Source organism: Sciurus vulgaris (genome assembly GCF_902686455.1).
Source record: "Sciurus vulgaris genome assembly, chromosome: X".
Classification (NCBI taxonomy): Eukaryota; Metazoa; Chordata; class Mammalia; order Rodentia; family Sciuridae; genus Sciurus; species Sciurus vulgaris.
In genome coordinates this window covers 95,240,120-95,250,220 of record NC_136471.1, presented here as the reverse complement: position 1 = coordinate 95,250,220, position 10,101 = coordinate 95,240,120, and the positions used below count along the sequence as shown (strand labels likewise).

Sequence of the window (10,101 nt, the reverse complement as noted above, 5' to 3'; positions counted from 1 at the left end):
CAGACACTAACAAAACCTGTCATATACTAGTACCTGGCACCATCAGACATCAAAGACTTTAAAGTCCAAGAAATGAGGGACCCAGAGTCTGTCACAAGAAGGTACACAGATGCTCCAGACACACACATACTGTTCAAAGGGAGGCATGTGATCTGAGAGCCACACAATGTCACAAAAGCGAACATAGACTTGTTCACAGATACATAGCATCAGACACCCAGTCTTGTCACTGAAACAAAGTATCCAGAAATAGCTACCTAGAATCTGTCAGGAATATAAACGGACATCTACCCCAGACAGAAAGCACAGATGCACTGTTATAGACCCACGCAGACATGCATGTCTCTGATACAGACACAAACTGTCAGAGATAGAGTCCTACACAGTCACCATCTGACACACCTGGAAACAAGCCCTCATCACAACACACATTGGAAATACTGAGATGCACGTGAAGACGTGGGACTTACAGTCACATAGACAGCACCCAAAAAGCAAATGCATGTACACTCCCTTATTGATCCAACAATACTAGGGGTCCACCATAAGCCTACCAGGTTTTGATGGGGGTGCACACACAGACACACAGACAAGTCAAGCATCACAGTGCCTGTCCAGGAAGTTTACTTATAGTACAGTTATTGGGGATATTTGTAGACAGAAATGAGAATGTGAATGGGGTCATACAGGGCTTCTCAGAAGGTGATCCTTTGTCTTTAAAGACAAGTAAAGTTGGTGGCTGAGGACAAGAGAAAGGCAAATTGCAGGCAGAAGTCAAGGAAACTGGACAGAGTGGCAAGAAGTAGGCAGAGGCCAAGTGGTGCTGTAACTTCCACAATGGGATAATTAATGTGCACTAATATTTGTGCTCTCAGAATGTGCCAGGAACTGTGCACAGTAATAAATATTGTTGACCATACACATTCTGTTGATGCTCACAATCAGCAATGTGAGGTAGTAGATGCCAGTAGCCCTTGTAGATGGGACACCTGAAACTCTAGAGACCAAAGCTACACACCTAGAAAACTCTGAGGTAGATTTCAAATCAACCCTCTTAACATACTCATACTTGATCATTGTATTCCATTCACCCACAGCCAGTCACTCAGCCAGCTATGCCCTCACCTGCAGGGCCAGATACAAACAGGAACCCCATTATTTATTTACTTATTTATTTTTATGTGGTGATGAGGATTGAACCCAGTGCCTCACACATGCTAGGCAAGCACTCAACCACTGAGCTACAACCCAGACCAGGAACCCCATTATTGAGACAGCAGAAAAGATGCTGTTTTGAGAAAACTTGGAGGCCTGGGGGCCAGTCAGTCTTCTCTGCCTCGGCTAAACCTCCAGGAGGGGCAGGGACAGAGGTGTTAAGAGGATTGCAGAATAAGAACAAAAATGTATTTAGCCATTTTATCCCCCAGCTTCTAAAACCCAGTGGGAAAGGCTCCTCTGGTCACTTCCACCCAAACTCATGTTGTTAATGAAGTGTCAGTCGTGCATTTCCAAAGAATTTCCTCATCAGATTACCACAAGAAAGAGCAAACACTGATGGTGAGAGATGGGGGCAGGGTAGTTGGAATTCGGACAGGAAATTCAATCTCTGCTCTTCAGCTCACAGTCCCCTGCTCCCATCCCCCCAGCCCCCCAGGAAATAAGGCAAGCAGGGGCCAGGTCAGCAAACAAAGAGGGAGATTTTTTTATGGTAACAAGCCCAGGAAGAGGCTTGTTTTTGAGACAGGGTCTCCCTATGTTGGTCAGACTGGCCTCGAGGGATCCTCCTGCTTCAGCTTCCTGGGTAGGTGAGACTAAGGGCCTATGCCTGGGCAGAAGGAAATTTTATAAGCAGCAAATCAAATGTGAACCCTGGGCTCTCAGACTGACCCTAGCGGAGGGCCAACTCAAGCCCTGTGCCATCGCCACTTTTCCCCCCGAGTCCCCACCACCCCCTACCCCACACAGAACAGAGCCGCTCAGGGAAACTGACATTTGGTTTTATTGTGCCAAGGACATTACAGATGGCAGATCTTGTCAACACCTGCAGGGCACGGGTGCCCCATCTGCTGAGGCTGCTCCCACTCCCTACACTCAAATCCTGGGTGGTGGCCACAGATGCCCCCACCTCAAGATTCCAAAGAGACTAGTGGTGGTGGTGGAAGCAAAAGGAATGCAGCAAGGTCAGGGTCTCATTGTCCAAAGCCAGTCTGCCACCTGCCACCCCCCACCCCCACCCCCAGCCCTGTCTCATTCTAGATTTCCTGTCCACCTCCATGGAGCTGGAGACCAGAAGACAGTGGCAACCCACATTTTTTTGCCCCTTCCATGCCCCATGGCCAGTCTGCCTGCCCCCAAACCAGAGAGATGCCGTCTTCACAGAGCCAATGCTGTTGTCTACATCATTTTTGATTGGTTGATTTTATAAGATAAAAGTACATTTTAACAAAGAAAAAATTCGACATTGAAGGCTCAGACATTCTTGGGGTACTGGGAAATTTCCCACTTCTTCCTCCCACCTCCCTGGCATCACTGTGGGGGCAAGGATAACAATTTAATCTGATCTCAGAAGGAAAGAAGGGTGGCAGGAAGGAGACTTCTCTTGAGTCTCTCTCTCTCTTCTGGGGCTGCCTGGCTGCCAGGTCTGTTTTCTGTGTGCCTCTCGCCTACCTTCGGCACCCTTGCCCAAGTCCCCTGTGGAATGCAGGGATGGTGCTGTGCAGGGGGCAACAGGGCACGTCAGCTGGTGGAGGCAGGTGGTGGTGGCAGCAATGAGGAGCGCAGGGATGGGCCAGCCAGAGGGAAGTGGGGAGTAGGGAAGAGGGGAGGAGGGAAGAATGGAAGGAGGCAAGAGGGAAGAAAGCCAAAGAAGGTGGGGTGGCACCAGAGGGCAGGAGTGGGGAATTGGGAGATGGTATCCAGTCCCTGGGTCTCCATCAACTCTTGTCTGGGGGTGGGTCTCTGTGCACTTTGTTTTTCTTCATACTGTCTAGGTATTCCTGTTGGGACACTGCCAGCACCGATGCTAGGATCTCATCGTCATCCCAGTCATTCAGACCTGCTGGGCAAGAGGAAGAGGAAAAGGATGATGGGGCACCTCAGCCAGCCTTCCCTCACCCTTGGTTGATCCTTGGCTCTGGAGAAATCCCACTCAGGTCCCTCTCACTCCCAGGCCTTGTCTATGATACAGAATGCTTCCCCCAGCCTGTGAAACTCTACTAGATCCCTTCTGAGGAAACCCTCCTGGACCTGAAAATCTCCCCTAGTGTCTTCTAACTTCTTCTTCCTTTTTTTTTTTTTTTTTTTTAAATCAGGGATTGAACTCAGGGATGCTCAACCACTGAGCTACATCCCCAGCCCTTTTTATTTTTTATTTTGAGACAGGGTCTTGCTAAGTTGCTTAGGGCCTCACTAAGTTGCTGAGGCTGGCTTTGAACTTGCAATCCTCCTGCCTCGACCTCCCAAGCCCCTGGGGTTACAGGCCTGTGCCACCATGTCCAGCTTCTGACTTCTTTTCTTGAGAGGGTCAGCAATTCCAGAAACCCTCTCTTAGGACTTGCTGCTGCTTCCATTCTTTCCCCAACTCCCAACTGGCCCCTATTCCCAGAGAAGGCTTACCAAAGGCAGAAGGGGACATCTGCTGAATGAGGGCCCGGCACTCCAGAGCAGGGTAGAGGGACACGAGGGGGGAGGTGGCCCGGTCGGCCCCTGCTGAGAACTGACTGCTTGTACCTGGGGCAGATGGACAGTCTGAGGTAGGGCCCAAGACCCAGACAAGGCCTCCTGAACCTAGTGTACATTCTGTAGCAAGTCACTGACCTGGTGCACAGGGTGAAGGAGGTTTGGCAAGAGCTAAGACAGTGCCTGGGGAAGGGGGCTTGATGCCCAGCTCAGCATGCAGCTCAGGGTGCTCGGGTGAAGAGGCTGAACTCCGCTGCCGTGGGGACCGACTGGTCCATTCCTCTAGGCCACTGGAGGCTGCCGCTGTGGCCGAACTGCATGTGGCACTGGCTTTCCGGGGCTAAAGTGGGGAAGGAAAAAGCAGAGAGGACCAACACTTTCAAAGTCCATTCTGTGCCCAAGCATCCAGTACTCACTCACTTCCCCAGATCTTGGCTGGCACCATCATTCCCCTCACAGTGGACCACAGGGTATCTTACAGGATACAGGCTGAATCCTGAACCCCTGCTCTCTCATACCCTTGCAGTCAACTGACAGGAAATTCTATTCCCTCTCCTCTAAAACAGATCCTGAATCTAATCCCTTCTCCCCACATCCACTGCCAGCATTTCCACCAGTCACCTGGACTACTACAGTAGATTATTCCTTGCTGGTTCCCTGTTTCCCCGTCTCCAGATTCCAGTTTTGCACTCGCCAGCAGTCAGGGGGAATCCTGTTATGCCCTAACTCAGATCCGCTCCCATTGTTACCCTCCCATTGTTCCTGCTTCATTCAAAGTAAAAGCTGAAGTCCTCAGCACAGTGCACAAGCCCCTATACAACTTAACCCCACCACCTACCTGACTTTATCCTTCACTACATTCCATTCAGCTACACTGGCCTCCCTCTGGGCTGTCTAAATCACAACAGGTGTGCTAGCCCCCTGCCTTCTCCTTCACGTGTGCTCAGCAGACTAGCTCATCTTCTGCAAACTCTTGCTCAAATCCAGCAGCTCTAAGCCCACCCTGACCACAGCATTTAATATTGTGAAATCCCACCTATCCCCACTCAGCCCTACTCATCCCTTTTACCCTGGCTCTACATTTTTCATCAACTAATCTATGTTTATTAATTTAACTCTCAACTAATTTATTAAGATTATTTTGTTTCACTACAAAAATGTGAGCATCACACCAACAGAGATCTTGGCCTGCTGGGTTCACCAACATATCCTCATTCACTGACAATAGTACCTCCTTGGCACAGACCTGCAATAAATATTTGTTCAACAAATTATTCAGGTCTTGCCGACATCTACCATCACTCTGAACTCCATGTAATTCCTCAGATGACTGTCTGCCCTGCCTTCTCCCTGCCCTAACATTCAGCCATCTACCATGAAGACTGACCAGAGCCCCCACCTCCACTGGTCTCACAGTAAGGGTCACAGGCCACACCAATAGGGTCTTCTTCCTTAACAGATGGAATCATTGAAAGCAGAGCAGGCAGGATCTAATTTTGCATTCCTCAGCACAGAGCCTGGCACACAAGGGCATTCAACAAAATTTGTCTCTCTGCAGTTATCCATTACTCCTTCATGTTATCAGCAGTAATGGCTGTTTTCCCTCGCTCCTTAAGAGCTTCTTCTGCACAAGTGTTTAGAGTTAAGGCACAATGCCAAAACTAGGTCTCAAGACAAGTTACAGATGCCCCTGGATATTGCTCTTCCTCACAGATGTCAAAACTGCTTAATTTTTTCTTGTCCATTTGGAGGAAAAGCATGTGAAGTAATGGGTTCTTAGCCAGACCAGTGACAGAATTCACAACTTACCTGACTGGGGCCGCGAACCTGGCGGGCCTGTTTCTCCTGATCCCTCAGCCACTGCAGATAGGATTCCCGAGCCACCTGTTCCTCTATGGCCTCATTTGTTGCCTCCCAGTCTGTGGCCCGTTTCTTGTCTTCCAACATTTGCTGTTCAATCCATGATTCCTCTGATGTTTTTATGGCATTCTTCATCAGGGACTGCTCTGCAAACTGCAAGGGCAAAGAAGTAGAGACATGGGGTGATATGCTGGCCACGAACCAGAACAGGTTCAGGGAGGTAGGCCCACAGGTCCCAGTAAAAATCAGACAGGAAGAGAGGTACCCCTCGGCAGACTTATCAGAGAGTGGGAGAAAGCAGGCTTGGGTTAAGACCTGTTTTTCCAAACACCTATGCTCAGAAGTCTTGGCCCCACCCTGAGACACCTCAATTGAGGTACTAATAAGTCTGGGGCTATAGGTGCCCTCCAGCTTAAGCCTTAATATAAAGTTTAAGTCCCATTCAATAAGGACTCTTTCACAAAGTCAAATCCTTCCTCATTTATGCCTAGATGGATCAAAAAGATGACCTGAGAAATGAGCTGTGTAAACACAGGGTGGAGGGAGCAGTCAAGCATGTAAGGGGCTAGGGAAGCCTTGTGATTGTGTGAGGGGATGAGGACAGTACTGGCATGGTATGGGTACTATGAGTGATAGGACACTGAATGAAGGGTGTTACAGGTCAAGCTAAGAGATATGATAGTATTTTAAAAACTAATCTAAAATAACAGTATATTCAAGGGAACAACCATAAATATTGCTTCATGAAACATTATTTTAATGCACATATACTTACCACACACAAAGGTATGTTTGCAAAGCAATGATATAAAATGTAATATTCTACTGTGGATAACAGTAGGGGAAATTTTATGCAAATCTGTTAGAACATGCCAATTAAAAAGTAGGCAACCTCAGCTACTCGAAAGGCTGAGGCAGAAAAATCGCAAGTCTGAGGCCAGCCTGGCCAGTTTGAGACCCTACCTCAAAATAAAATATAAAAAAGACTGAGGATGTAGCTCAGAGGTAGAGTGTTTCACCTAGCATGTGTGAGGCTCTGAGTTTAATCCTGAGCACTGCACCCCACCAAAAAATGGGCAAGACAAACAAGGATTTTGTGTGTAGCTCAGTGGTAGAATGTTTGCATAGCATGTACAAGGCCCTGGATTAGATTCCCAGCACCACAAATAAAAACAATAAATAATAAAAAAATAGGCAAACAATAGAAACAATTCAATGAAGACAATACATATGGCAAATAAATGTTGCAAAGAGCATCTTTACATACCGGGAATGTAACTCAGAGGTAGAATGCTAAAAAAAAGATGCTCAATATTCTCTGTCATTATGTAATTATAAATTAAAACAAACTACTGCTATGTACCTCCCAGAATGGCTAAATTCCAAAATATAAGATCAATCTCTTGACACAACAGGAATTTTCATTCATTATGGTGGATATGCAAAACTGTGCAGTCATTTTGGTAGATAGTTCTGGCAGTCTCTTGCAAATCAAAACATGCTCTTATAATCTAGCAATCTCACTCCTAGATATTTACACAACTGATCTAAAAACTTATGTCCATACAAAAACCTGCGCACAGCATTTTACTGCAGCTTTATTCATAATCATCAAAAGCTGGAAACAACCAAGACTGTCTTTCAATAGATGAATGATTAAAACACTGTCATGCCTCCATAAATGGAAGTGATAAGAAAGAAACGACCTAACAAGCCATGAAAAAACATGGAGGAACCTTAATACATGCTGCTAACTGAAAGAAGCAAGGTTTTTAAAATATTTTTTTGTTTTACATGAACACAATACCTTTATTTTATTTATTTATTTTTATGAGGTGCTGATGATCAAACCCAGTGCCTCACACATGCTAGGCAAGCGCTCCACCACTGTGCTACAACCCCAGCCCTAAATAAGCAGTTTTAAAAGGCTATATATGTATGATTCCAGTTACATGACATTCTGAAATGGGCAATACCAGCCAATAAGCAGATCAATGGTTGCAGGAAGAAGAGGAAGGGAGAAGCAAACATGAAGAGCACAGGAAATTTTAAGGGTGGTGAAACTATTCTAAATGATCCTGTAATGGGGTGGATACATGATGTTGTTGTGCATTTGTCAAAACCCCTAGAAATTTACAAAACAAAGACTAAAGCTTAATGTATGCTGATTTAAAAAAAAGATCAATTAGGAGGTAGGGAAATGCAGAATGTGACAAAAGAATTCAAATGAATTACAAATGTATGCAAGGACCTGGGGAAGAGGTTGGAGGCCTAAGTCACTTTGGAAATGAATGGAATCCGTAAAACCAAAGACAAAAGGAACTGTGCATAACATTGTGCTCTATTCAAGTAGCAGATTAGTAGATGGTTGGAGAGGGGAGCCAGGTTTTCTCACCCTTGGAGTGAGAATTTACTGATGAACAATGGTAGAAGGCTAAAATGATACACATGTAAATATATGAGTGGGAGACACCAGTAAAAACTCATGTTTAAGCTTACTGTTCATTCAGATGATTACATACAGAAATTTATAGATTATATGTGTACATACCCAGATTAGTATACACACATATATCTCCCCTTGCTCCTTTAGCTGTCAGAGACTAAAAGCAAGGACAAGCTAGTACTAAAGAGCACATTCAGCACCTAGATTTTGGTTTCTTTTCTTTTTTTAGATTTTGGTTTCTAATAGCATTTTCTAATAAGTTTCCAGGGCTCCTTGGAAACTTCTAGGATTACACAGGAAATATAAAAGATGAACCTGAAATACTTCACAGCACCAAAAAGTAAGGAAGTGCTTTTTAAAAAATTTCAACGGGGGCTGGGGGATGTAGCTCTGTAGTAGAGCTCTTGCTTAGCATGCAAGGCCCTGGTTCCACCCCTAGCACCACACACACAAAAACTATGAAACAATTTGAGCAACAAGAAAAATGAAATTGAACTGGATTATAACCCTTAAGTGCATACTGATATAAATTGATTATTGAATAAGTTAATAAATGGGAATAAACTATCTCCCAATCAAAAGAATTCCAAATAGTTTATATAGATACTCTGCCCCAAGGAAGACAGAGGGTAATCCTTATTCCTTAAATGTGACTTCCTTCTATACAATACAGTATGAAAACGATGGGAAAGAGCAATTTCATAGTGTAGAAACCTGACAAACACTACTTCTGCCAGGTGATCAAGGACAACATCCACAGTTATAGTCACATTTCTAGTATATGTCCTTGACATAACAAGAATGACATTTTACCTCTGTGAGCTTCCTCCCAAAGACACGACTCCAGTCTAAATATAATTACATCATCAGAGAAATTCCAAAGGTGAAGCTTCTTACAATACACTGGACCTGTACTCCTTAAAACTGGCAAGTCATCAAAACAAGGAAAGTGTGAGAAACTGTCACAGACTAAGGAACTGAAGGAGACATAGTGACTTCAGTTAATAATAATGTATTAGTTCACACATTGTAACAAATGTGCCAGAGTCATCTGAGATGTTAATAAAAGAAAACCGCAGTGGGTGGGGTTAAATGCCAACTGTCCTCTTCAATTGTTCTGTAAATCTAAAACTGTTCTAAACAATTAAAATATTTTTAAATAAATTTTGTAGTACTGGGGACTGAACTCAGGACCTCCTGCACGCTAGGCAAGTGCTCTACCTCTGCACTACATTCTCAGCTCAAAACATTCCAATTTCTAAAGAAAGAAAAAACAATGAGCAGTGAAACCAGAAGTCATAGATCAATCTTTTTTTTTTTTTTCCGGTGCTGGGGATTGAACCCAGGGCCTGTGCTTGCAAGGCAAGCACTCTACCGACTGAGCTATCTCCCCAGCCCCATAGATCAATCTTAAATGCATAGTGTGAAGTGGAAAAAGGCATTCTGAAAAAGCCTCATACCTACTGTATGATTCCAATTTTATGACATCCTAGAAGAGGCAATACTTACAGGATTGATAAACAGATCAAAAACAAAAACAAGGAAATTCTGAGAAACTGTCATAGTCACAGGAACCAAAGGGATATGACAACTAAATAAGTAAGGTGGTATGATGGATAGGATCTCAGAACAGAAAAAAGGTCATCAGAGGAAAACTGAGGTAATCAGAATAGTCTGGTCTTTAATTAACAATACATCAATATGGGTCACTAATTATGACAAATGTACTATGCTAACATGTTAAGCATAGTGGGGCATATGAAAACTCTGTAATAGCCTTCCGATGGTTATGTAAGTTTATTTAATAACTAAACAAAAAAAAATCCCCTATACTGGAGGGTGTATTGGTGTTAAGGTATTTCCTAAAATGAGGCAGGAGCACTTTGCTTGTAGGAAGTGAAACCTGAATAAAAGATCTCAAAATCCCCAGTTGATGAGGATTGATGAGAGAAGGAAAGAATATGAATGAACATGAGTATCTATCAGCATGTGCTGAAAAGAATGTAAAGTGACCTTCCGACACCTACTAGGTCCCAGGCCCAATGGGAAGTGTTTTCTGTATATCAATCAGGCTTCTGCCCTAGGAGCCAGTCAGTAAGTGGTGGACCAGGACAACA

General features: G+C 44.5%; 1 protein-coding gene across 5 annotated transcripts in view; it reads right to left on the bottom strand.

Annotated features, from left to right (window-relative positions):
- Positions 1 to 1,976: 1,976 nt before the first annotated feature.
- OTUD5 (OTU deubiquitinase 5) overlaps positions 1,977 to 10,101 on the bottom strand; it is a 28,640-nt gene continuing 20,515 nt past the window's right edge. For 3 of the 5 annotated variants that reach the window (XM_079124361.1, XM_079124359.1, XM_079124362.1), the window contains exons 6-9: positions 5,488 to 5,691; positions 3,817 to 4,018; positions 3,616 to 3,729; positions 1,977 to 3,058 (exon numbers count right to left, since the gene is read on the bottom strand). In XM_079124361.1, coding sequence (XP_078980487.1) covers positions 2,934 to 3,058; positions 3,616 to 3,729; positions 3,817 to 4,018; positions 5,488 to 5,691 — 645 coding nt within the window. In that variant the 3' untranslated portion in view covers positions 1,977 to 2,933. The remainder of the gene's footprint in view (positions 3,059 to 3,615; positions 3,730 to 3,816; positions 4,019 to 5,487; positions 5,692 to 10,101) is intronic. The other 2 variants (XM_079124360.1, XM_079124363.1) reach the window with 1 other exon arrangement.